Source organism: Osmerus eperlanus, chromosome 3 (assembly GCF_963692335.1).
Source record: "Osmerus eperlanus chromosome 3, fOsmEpe2.1, whole genome shotgun sequence".
Lineage (NCBI taxonomy): Eukaryota > Metazoa > Chordata > Actinopteri > Osmeriformes > Osmeridae > Osmerus > Osmerus eperlanus.
Genome location: NC_085020.1, coordinates 1,910,524 through 1,922,642, shown reverse-complemented (window position 1 = coordinate 1,922,642; position 12,119 = coordinate 1,910,524). Strand labels below are relative to the sequence as shown.

Sequence of the window (12,119 nt, the reverse complement as noted above, 5' to 3'; positions counted from 1 at the left end):
CTCATGGGAAGTCCGTGTTTGCTACCTGTACGTCTTTTTGTCACCCTTCTAATGGTTTCACTGTGGCCATGAACTGAGCAGCGTGACTTACAAATGTTCCTCTGGTTCCTGAGATTGAAGATAGTTAAAATAGCTTTACGTTCGTATACCCTTGAGCTACAGCCAATTCTATATACACTTTTTGTATCCAGGGGAGTTTAGCTCTCTACAGTGGAAACATCAACACGCTACACATCTCCAAGCCGGGAAATACCTTATGCTGACCTAATATTGTGTCAAGATAGATAGATAGATGTTTAATATGACAATATCCAGTTAGTACATATTGTACTCTACAGTAGCTTTACATTAACCCTTTTTCCACAAAGAAACTCAAATCGAACTGAAAACGCTGCTGGAATGAACAATCATACATTATTATCCAGGGAAAGTCTCTTAAAAGCTATGAGATATTCTCAGTTCTGAACATCAACAGTATCATTGTGTATCAGGGTCTGCAGGAACATTCAATGAACTGTTTCAGCCCTCACAAATGTGGACAGTATCAGGCCACGGAACTGAAGACATTACTGCTTAAATGACTTCCTTTCTTTTCCTAATTCCTTTATCAGTCATCTATAGAGGATGTGGTACGCGTGGCTAAAAGGACTGTGGGAGTCAATTAAAATGATATGTATACCGAATGCAAATTGGGATCTCTTCTTTTAAGGGCCAATTTAAATGCTGAGTATTCCGTCTGTGTCGTGCAAAGTTCTAATATTGGCATTCTTCTGTTGAGTGAGCAACAAACCTTGACAACACAACTACTAAATTATGTTTGTGTGTTCATTAGCATTGCCTGGCTAGATGTCTCTAAAGAATGATGAGATTTAATTTGCTATTTGTCCGTGCTGAAGGTCTGCTATACTGCGTGGCCCTTGAACTAGTCAAGTTAGTGAGTGTGTATTTGTGTGTGTGTGGGGGGTGAGGGAGAGAAGGGGGGGGATAAAGAAGCACTCTTAGGAACACCCATTCATCTAGTTTAATCCAATTCTGCCTGCAGGTACTGCTAATCTATTAGAGCCCTGTCTTCCATTCGCTGAACTCCTAACACTACAGCACACAATAGCGCTTTGTAGCCATGGAACCAAACCTGGGACTTTTTAAAAGAAGCTATCAGGGTGGCTGTATATGTTCAGCCATGCACATCCCCTGCAGCACTCTCTTATAGCCCATTCAGGAGGGATAGCCCGTTGCTAACTGAAGAATGATGCACGCAGGTCAACGTTATGTGTATTAATCAAATGGTCAACTCTGTTCTGGGAAGACTTCTCTAGGTACCCCCCATGTAGTAGTGGGTATTGGGGCTCACGCTCATGCACGTTTGTGTAGGCTGCATGTGAACCCACACACCGAGCACACACACACACCGAGCACACACACACACACACACACTGAGCAAACACACACACAGTGAAACGTGACCCGTTGACTGTTGTGTTACTCTCAGCTCACATGAAGTGATCCCCTCTCGGCGACAGACCCACCAGCCCGTGGATAACAGAGTGAGACATGACAGAGTGAGACATGACAGAGTGAGACATGACAGAGTGAGACATGACAGAGTGAGACATGACAGAGTGAGACATGACAGAGTGAGACATGACAGAGTGAGACATGACAGAGTGAGACATGACAGAGTGAGACCACATCAGCTCAGGAGAGATAGTAAGCACTTGATCTCACAAACTCAAGTGTCTCCTTTGCACTTCAGGGCTCCTTGTGTCACGGAGACTGTGTGCAGTGTGTGCAGTGTGTGCATGATCATTAACATGCACACACTGCACACCAGAAGACTTCACCCAAGGGCTTTACCAACGGGACATAAGAGCTTATTAGCAATGAAAGTACAAACCACTTCAGTGCATGAACACACTCCAGAGTCCACACCTAACAATTAGCATTACTCAGACAAACCGGTGTGTGTGTGTACTGGGGACAAATATATCCAGGAAACAACCCTATGCAACAGCCTCCTTTTCAAAACGCTACAGACAGTTACAGTGTTTGTAACGCTCCCTTTTGATGTGTACACAGATACAGTGGCAGTGCATGATGGGAAAACAGATGTGACACGGCTGTTCAGTCAGCGCCCTCTTCTCTGATACCAGAAGGAGCTTAGACTGGGGAACCAGCACTGCAGACGAGGAGAAAGAAAGGAGAGGGCTGAAAAACAGAAAACTGGAAAAAAAATACAACAAAAAACAAGAGATGAAAGGGGAAGGGAAAACTACTCTCTTGCACAAGCATGAGTGGAGAGTGGAAGAGGGAGGGAGAGAGGGTGATACTGGGTGACACCATCTTGCTTGTAGAACAGTAATTTATCAGGTCCTGAAGGCCACAGCAGACACATTTACTCACTGCGTTGTGAAAAACCATATTTCCTCCTTTCCTGCCTGTAAAATCGCCTCATATTGCATCAAGGCTGCTCCCTCTTTGTGGAAGTGGCTGTTGGCAGTCCACTGTAAAACAACCATCACAAACCTGCAGTAACAAGATAAAAGTTTTAAATTACATTGTGTGTTTGTTGAGGAACATAGCCCATGGCTTCAAGTCTCTGTGGAGGTGTGGTGATTACATTCCTACAATACCCCTGCCTCTAATTACATGCCGATATCAGATTCACTTTTTGGTGTTGATGATAATTTATTATGGATGGTTGTTGTATGAAGCAACCTGCTACTCATATTTTAAATATAATGCCCCTAATAAGGTAGACTGGTAGTGTACAGTGTGGCTGTGGTGGTCTATAGATTAAAACAAGCCAATTAATCAAAAGGCAGTTAATGGCAGCAGCTTTTTCCCCGGTGAGTTAAGTGGTACATTCGTAGCACTGTCCGCAGCTTGCTCCTCACGCGCCCGTTCTGTTGAGGGTACTCGCTTCACAATCAAGTCACTCTCCCTTGGAGACAGCCAGAAGGAAGCACGAGGAGACCGGTTGCGCGCATCATCTGTCGTACACAGGTCGGACATACAGTCGCCAAATATTCAAACGGAGTTCACACATCCAACGGGTGGGGAGTCACTGGAGAAACGGCCATTCGTTTGCTTTATACAGTGGCCGAAGCAGGCGTTCTCCCTGGTCTTGGATAGAAACGTTTTGTGGTCCTCAAGATGAACCAAACCGCAACCGTTTCGCATCAAGTGAAATGCCAGTCTACGAAGACTATCAAGGTAGATCTTTTTAATTTAAACCCTTTGAGGAAAATGTGTTTGTTGATCGTTTTCGGGTTGATACATGTGTTTTCGCTTCACGGTTCAGACCTAGAGAAAGTTCCAACCACCTTTAAATAAAAGTTTCTTCTGGGTTGTGGTTGTGTTTTGCGCATTGACGCACAGCACTTAGGACAAGGTATATTCATTCAGTTTAATCGTTTTGCATAAAAGTGTAAAAGCGACTCTGGTAGAGATGTTTGTCTTTGGTGTAGAGTGTTCGTATGATAACCAAGACTGTCAGATATTGTAGCCTACCTTCAGATTTTAAACTAAATTGACTGTGGTCTTTATGCATCTGTTAGGGTGAAAAGACAGTATAGCTTTACACAATGGTGCAGTGCAGAGGTTTAAATTCACATCACGTTGAGTGCGTAATAGTCGAGTGCTTATGATAATAAAGACAAGCATGACATGCACTGACAAGCTCGTGGTAGGCTAATCATGCACGGAACTTAACAGCTAATGAAAAGCAGCGTTACATGGACACCATACCAACAGTACAGACTGAGATTGTCTTTGAAGATGTGTGGCTAGTTTGCGGTGTCCACATGGGCCCTGGTTTAATTGCGTTATTTAAATACGTGTAGTACTGATTCAACTAATTGATGCTCATCAAGCTGGCTTTCAAGCATTACTATGGGAGAACGCCATTCCGAGAACCAAAAATCAATCCAATCATTTCCCCTAATATTGTTACCGTATTTCGTAGTGGCCTAATCGATTTGATGGCATTTCGTTCGTTTTGTTTATTGTGAATCATTGTCCCTGGACAGTTATATGGGAAATGGTGGTGCCTCACACACCTTTTAGATTTGTTTTAATCATATCAGTGTTGAAACAATGAAAAGTATGAAATGCGCATTTTGATATGTGGGCTAAACATATGTTGATTCATCTTGTGCAGTGACTCACATTCTATTGATTTTGCCGCGGGTTATGCATCACTTTCTAACACCTAAAGTCCACAGGTAGAAATTTCACTTGGAGCCAATAGATTTTTTCGGCTTTGAATGCATCACAATACTACATAATTAAAGAGATATGCATGCAGTTTGTTGTCAGTACTAGAGAATGTCAAGGTCTTGATAAAATATTTACAGAAATTTGAATAGAAATAGAATGAGAAGAAAGATGGAACATTTGAAATAGCCTATTGTCCATTCGTGAAAAATGTGATTATTTGGTGGCTAATCTGGTAGGCTACACACTGCATGATCTCGGAAGATTAAAAATTGAAGCACATTTCATTGAATGTTTGGCTCCATATCAGACATAATTGGTCATAGGCCCGCTATATTGTATGCTAGTGCTGTTTCATTACGACCCTAGCGCTGATTGCGCTGAGCGTGTTGCTACCGGGACGTCTGCTAGGGTGAGCTTCACGCTAGGCCGCCGAGGGAGTCTCCACTCTTACCGGAGCGGCGGGTGTGTGTGCAAAGGTCAGCCTCGATCTGTGGGTGAAGAGGGTCAATCATTTAAATCACACCCAGTGCAGCTCACTTTGCAGTTCACATCTATCATTGGCTTCTTATGACATTCTAATCTGTCTGAAACTGTCAGGGCCAGCCACAAGACAAGGGCAGCTGAAATAGGCTGTAACATGTAAAGTCAGCTAGCTACCAATTCAAGTCCAATTAGGGTTTCTTGCGGTGAGGATGACTAATTCATTGTATGTAGGCAACATCTTTTACAATACTAATAGACAGTTTGACGAAACCCCGGGAGACACATAATTAGCTAACAGAAGCAACAGACTTCCACTTCAAATTATAGGGACATGGTTACAGTGTAGGCTAGTAATGCGACCACAACGTTTTGTGTCCTGACTCGGGGCGACAGTAGTGTTGTTTTCACATCTTTCCTGTCGTCCTAATGGATTATCAGAGTAGGCCTACACCTACACACCGTACCTGCAAATAACCCCCCCGTCGACATATCTAGCCTACACCCTGACGTTCCTTTCAGCCTACAGCAAACCTGTGCAGGTGTCCCAAAACAACTTGCGGATCATACCATGCTGGGAAAGATTAATTCTTCTCAGGCCTCCTCCGTGTTAGTACAGAAGGATAATCTCCGCGCGCCTGACCTCTCCGTAGCAGTGTTCTGGTCTTAACAGCCCTCCCCTCATCCTCTCTAAATGCTCCCGAATCCTCCACTTTCCTCACGCCACGATCTGGTACGGAAAATACAATTAGTTTGAGGCAGCAGATTTTTTTGTGGTCTTGGAGGGAGGCCTGACGAGTTCGTGGGTGCAGCCCGGAGTTGGTGTTCCTTGGCGCCTTAAAACTGACAGCTTCTTCTTCTATGATTGATCGGACGTGATACGTTTGTTCTGTATCACTGGAAGCAGGAAGCTGTGGCTGTTGTTGGGTTCATGATCACTTAGAGGTTTAAAACAGATCACAAGTCATATTGACGCTTGACGTCTGTGTGGTTAATTAATGCAAGTTTTCTCTCTAGGTGACGGTTGTGTGGGTGTGATGATTCTGTGACTCTTGGCTTGGTCTTGATTAGGACGCATTTTAGCAGAAAGGATATTGGCAGTTTTTCAAGAAAGGTGATTACACTCTAAGGTCAAACAGAATTCACTTACTTGACAGAAATCTCAGTTATTTGTTCCAAGTAGCTTTCACAGCACAGTAATATAGCCTGGGGAATTCAGCATTTCGGATAGTGATTTTGAGTGTGAGAAAACATTTCTATGAACGAAATGCTTATTGGAAATCCAATGTTCATTGATGGAAGAGCAAGTTTACATAGCACATAAACTCATTTCAGAAATTCATTAATAAGTAATCGTACTCATTAAATAATGATAAATGACGGCACATATTGACTGCATAACAAGAGCTAAGCAAAAGCAAATATAATACTCATGATCTTATTGAAGTTCTTTGTAAATTTATTATCTTGAAATACAGCGATACCGAATAATATGCTTGATCTAAAATATATAAAATGTTTTTGTCATAATTTTCATCATGCAGACTGGTCACTAACCATTTATGGAAAAGATAGGCTTACTTGTTACCATGATACACATTTAACACCTAAACATCTTTTTGAATGTTCCTTTGAGCTTGACTGGTACATGGAACCCGTGTTTGAACCAAAAGGACATTCAGTGGCCCATTATAGAAACCACATCTGTTGTTGATTTACAGACATATGGATGGGAGATTGAGGGTCTCACTAAATCTGTGTTAATGGATCATGTAATGGTGTAAAGATTGGGACCAGTATTGTCACGGAGCGCACGGCGACGGTGCGCCGGTCTGCGTCACCGGAATTCTAATACGCACCTGTTTTGTGTTGGGACTAATTAGGACGGCTATATAAGCCGAGATGTTTCCGACCTCGTTGTGGAGTCTTATTCTTGTTTCATGTTAATGGCCGTGTGGCGTCTGACCTTTGTTTTGTGAAACCTTGTTTTATTCTCAAGTGAAGACCTTGTGCGCTTTCATCCAAAAGACGCTGACTCCTTCCCTGCTTTATCACAAGTATCTATAAATCTGTGTGCTATCTGAATGTTCTGGTTGAGGCAACGTGTATAGTATGGTACAGGTAAGTGTGAAATATTATTGGATGTCTCCTGTGATGTGGAGGCAGTGAGTGAAGTGATAGGAACCCATGAAATGAAGGATGTCTGTTAGTAATGGCACAGTAGATGAATGACTCAAGGATGAATGATGAATCAAATAGATTTAGGTGGTTTGTATACAAGTGGACTGTTGGAATAATGGTTACAGTCAGCCAATGGACTGTATAGTACAACTAAACAAGGATATGTTATGTATTATATAAGAACATGAATGTTTGAATAAGGTATATTCAACTATTCAAACGTCACTGTCAAGAGTGAATGTGACACTTTCCCTCACATGACAGGACCATGGTGGCTCTCCCCCATGAAACCGCAGGATCCAGGGCTTATTGTCAGTATCTCTGTCAGGATACTGCTCCATTCTCCTTCATCTCACAAGCCACACCCCCCCCCCCCCTCTCTCCCCAGGAACTCAGCAGTGGGTTATTGAAACTTTGAGGCCATCCTTGTGCTTCCCTCCATTTACCAGACCTTTCACATAACTAGTCTTTAGAAACTGTTGGCAACCGACGCGTGGCCGCGAGACAGCCGTCCTCCTCCTGTGATCGATTGCTCAAATCTGTCTCATGAGAATAATTGCATTGCCTCTCCAGTCTGTGACTCAATAAATTACAGCCGCACGCCAAACAATCTCAATATATTCTTCCCCCCCAAAGAACATTTCTCATTGTTTCTCCTCACTGAGGACTGTGTTATAAAAGTGTCACTATTCTGTTTTGTTTTTGGTTGAAACATGGCTGCCGTTCATTGGCATGTCTGTCGCTTCACTCTCTAGAGGTTGTTATTTATTCCTAGAGAGGAGAAATCAACTCTGTAATAAAGAATGTGTAAAAGGATCTAGTTTGTCATTCATCAAGCTGTGTACCGTTGTTTATGGGCTTCACTGGTTGTGGAGAATCGTAATGCCCCTCGAAACCCACTGAATAGATCCAAACTAACTAAACAGGCCAGCATTGTGTAAAACTAGAATTCAAAGCCAATTTCCCTCATGATTCATTATTGTAACTGTTAGGTGTGAGTTGTTAATTGGGCTGCTGGGAATTGGATGTTGTGACTCTCTGGGAATCCAGAGACATAATTGGTCATAGCCTGCTGACATGTGTTGAAAAAAGAAAATTAGCTAATTAGGAGTCAAACTTGAAGCTTTGCCAAGGTATTTGATATAAACAATCTTCCAAAGCCAAATCATCATGGCCGGTGTTCAGTCTTGCACACATACTGTCTGTCTCTTTAGTTTCACAACTGAAATACTGGGCTCAAAGGTCTGGATCCTTGATACACAGAGAGATGATGCTTTTTATGAAATGTCTTCTTCACCATCCAGTAGGTTTTAAAGGCTGTGACCAAATGTGGTGTGAATATGAGATGGTGCTCTGACATGCAGTGGGTTTTGCTAGTTGAAGTTAGAGAAGTAGAACTTATTTTCAGGCATATGGTGTAGGTGTTTAATAGCCACACCGTTCTCAATCTTGTTAGCTCCACCTCTCCTCTGCTCCCCATGCCTCCCAGCTTGTGCCACAAGATTCCACGGCATCTTTAAATATCTCAGTTATTTATGTAGTTTGTTCTGCTCTCTGGTATCTTTGATGTCTTTTCAAGCCTATGTCATTTCAAATCTCTTTAAGCCTGACAACTTTTATCACGCCATCTTGTAGATCTCACTTGCCCTGGTACTGCAGATCGCCAACCACGATACAGTATCTCCAGACATGCTCTTTGATCTCTATCACAGCTGAGTGTTTGAGGCATTTTGAGGGCACATTCAGTTCACTTTCTTCTCTGTTTTCCCCTGTCACTGTGCAGTGACTTTGCACAAGGGCTTGGTGTGTTGATTGTCGTGAATGTTGCTGTGTTTGACAAGATATATACTGAGCCAGTAATGTGATTAACTTCACTGCTGCATTGCTGATCACTCTGCTGTAGGATGAAAGCAGGTCAGTGAGAGCTGGTTTGTGATTTATTTTGTCCTCCATTTTTCCTGTCCCTCTACTAGCCCAGACCCTGTCTTTACCCTCCATGGCCACAATTACTGCCACCGGGCCAAATGGCAGCAAATCTGTCTCTTAATTACAAGTTTCACACATCACGTTGTAGCATGAATAAATGCTGTATTCTCTTTTACATATTTACATTGTCAAAATAGTTTTGTTTTCTCAGAATTGACAAAAGTGATGGAGATGTCACATATGAAATTGCTGTCAGCTTTATTTATCTAGCATGCTGGCTACCTGGAAGGTTTTTTTATGTGATTGTTTTGTCTGCCTCTGTTTACCTGGGGTCTGATCGCTGACCTGGGGCTTTGATTCCTTACGTTTCCCGCTTTCTCACCAACGATATGATTAGACAGACCCTCGTAAAGACACCATTTCTATCTTGATTGCTCCCCTCAAAGAAGGCTTTCCTCAGAAACACTAGAGTCACCTCTGCTTCATGAATGTCTCTCTGAACTGGAGCACCTTGTCTTTCATCTGGATGCCTTGTCCTGCTTTTCACAGCCTGGTTTCCCCCAAGAAATTCAGCCCGCTAGAAATACACACTTTATTTACTGCTTCCATCTGAATGACACCTGTTTATCCTCTTCCCTGTCTGAGCTACTTTCATGATATTTTCGAGTAGCTGAATTTATAGATATCCCCAAAAAGCTTTTGAACTGGAACTAGTTTAGAAAAGGTGACCACCCCGCTATTACGTTCACAAATAACTCCTCAAACTGATCTAGAAAATATATAAGGTTAAGGAGGTTATATATTTGTCTCATTCCATCAAGTCCTTATCACCCAGATGTGAGGGTAACTTTTGACAAGTTCTACCAAACTGACAGACATAATTATTGAGCTCCTGTATCTTACACATTTATAGTTTTTCCAGTTTTTGTCGTCCCTTTAGTGACAGAGACTCACAGGTGGGGGTTGGACACGTTTGCACAGTAGCACATTCTCTCTCTGTGATCTCCCACATGGCTGGCTTGGTTAAGCTTTGAACGCGCTGTTCTTAACACTTAACTTCAACGGATAAATCACAACCTTTTGCAATTTTTCAACTTGCTAACCTTGAAACTTGAAACCTTCCTTTCTGTTGCCAAAAGTATTAGATGTGTGAGCGTGAGCACCCTGACACACTTCCTGTTTACGCTGAGAAAGTGTGAGAGGAAAACAAGACTGTCTTAAGATTACAGAAAATAGCGATGTAGTTGTAGAAGAGTCTGTCAATAGGTCCATCTCTTCATCTCTTAGGGAGCCTGTATGTGAGGAGTCTGCCTACCTTGTGTTTTCTCCCCGCAGACATGAAAGACCGTCGCTGTCCGATCGACAGCTGAAATGTTTCTCCTTGAACAGAACGTGAAATGAATGTTGGTGTGAAGCGGCTGGCCTACGCCAGCTCCATCGACTGCTGAGAGCTATTTCTCTCAGCCCTCAGGCAAAGCCATTTGGCAGAAACCCGACAATCTTTCCTTGTAGTGTAGGATTGTTTTTTCCACCAGGGAATGAGGTATCTCAGCCTGATGATCAGAACTTGTTTCCGGCCTCCTGTACTCAGGTGTTGATTAGATTCGCACCTTCAGACTGAGACATCAGTCTCAGGATTTAATAGTGTGCGAGGAAAGTAACACATTTGCAATGCAGAAAAATGTAACACTAGTTTTGGTGGACTGTTTCAGCTTCCAGTGGCATGTAGCACTGTCTGCATGGTTCTCACACAGACTTGTGTGACTGTGACACTTGGAGTTCTTAGGTTCTCACCCGGAACACCAGAACTAACTGTGTGATCCCAGTTTAGGATCGTGCATTGGGTGGTTTTGTTGATGTCCGGTGTTTTGAAAGTTTATCGATTGTGCGGCTGTTTTGTCGTGTTTCATCAAAGTCCCTGATACGATGAAGACTTCTCTCTCCTGTGAGCCACACAATGCTATAGATTCATGTACAATGTATGTATTTTAAAACATACAGTATAACAAAAATCAAGAAAGTTCACAAACAGGCTCTATCGAGCAGTTAATTTCTTCCTCCCTTCGTTTGGGCCTGAGGCTACAAGGAGAGCCCAGAGGGATGCAGCTGAACCTGTTGACGCAGCACACTAGAAAAGGAGGTACTGAGCACTGTGAAGTAGGTGCCGGTAGTAGGTTTGAGGAGGTCTATGTCTGGCAGAGCGATACAGCCTCAGCTCTCCTCCAGGCACGCCTGCACCCACCCCCCCACGCCCTCCCTCCACCCCCCCCCCCCCCACGCCCCTTAACCAGCCTCTCCAGCCCGCACACGCTCAGACACCAAGAGGCGTCATCTGTCCCTGTGAAACAGCACGCCCTCTGGTGGCGTCCAGTGGGATTGCAGTTGTGGAACTGGGCAGTTATTCTGGTCATGTATTATAATGTAATAATAATAACGTTCATTTATCAGATGCTTTTATACAAAGCAATACACAGGGGGGACTTGAACCTTCTACCTCCTGATCTGTAGTCAAAAACTCAGCAAAACTGGCCCCTGGCCATGAATTGAAATTGTAATTCTCTCAGTTCATCGGTTACACTAGTGACTACATTACATTACATTTACATTTAGTCATTTAGCAGACGCTCTTATCCAGAGCGACTTACAGTAAGTACAGGGACATTCCCCTGAGGCAAGTAGGGTGAAGTGCCTTGCCCAAGGACACAACGTCATTTTGCACGGCCAGGGAATCGAACCGGCAACCTTCTGATTAATAGCCCAATTCCCTAACCGCTCAGCCATCAGACCCCCCTTAGTGACTACAAACTGTGTTCCTAATCCTTGGTCCATGTTGGCCACAGGCAGCAGGAACCAGGGTTACATGCTTACTGATCTGTATCATGAAAAGCACCTCACGCTGAAGACCTCAGATCAAAGCTCATCTGCTCTGTGGAAGAAGTACCATTAGAGATGAAGGCAAGGCTGTGGGCAGTGGATCTCCCTGTTGCTCCACTTTCCTTCCCTAGCTATGAAGAGCTTCCATCATTGTAACTGTGTTGTGTTATAAAACAGTTACAAAAAATCCTGTACTATCCTCCTCTACCTCTGACAAACTAATCTCTCGCATCCATGGCTCCCGAACTGTGTGGATCCTAAATCCTCCCTGCTGTTGGAGGGACCTGACAGCAGACAGACCCTCCCTGCTGTTGGAGGGACCTGACAGGTGATGAGATTTCTGAGGTTTTAGCATTGCTTTTAATCTTACCGAACAGGATATGGTTTCATTGTGTTTCCTTGTGGTTTCATGTTATTAACACAGACCACAAACGTCAGCT

The 12,119-nt window shown here is 43.3% G+C and overlaps 1 protein-coding gene across 2 annotated transcripts in view; it reads left to right on the top strand.

Moving 5' to 3' along the window:
- Nucleotides 1-12,119, top strand: part of LOC134017083 (inactive dipeptidyl peptidase 10-like) — a 117,639-nt gene that overhangs the window by 19,857 nt on the left and 85,663 nt on the right. The window contains exon 1 of one of the 2 annotated variants that reach the window (XM_062456385.1): nucleotides 2,937-3,213. The exons of the other annotated variant lie outside the window; for it this stretch is intronic. Coding sequence (XP_062312369.1) covers nucleotides 3,154-3,213 — 60 coding nt within the window. The 5' untranslated portion in view covers nucleotides 2,937-3,153. Of the gene's footprint in view, nucleotides 1-2,936; nucleotides 3,214-12,119 lie in introns of those variants that run through there. 2 annotated transcript variants of the gene reach the window in all.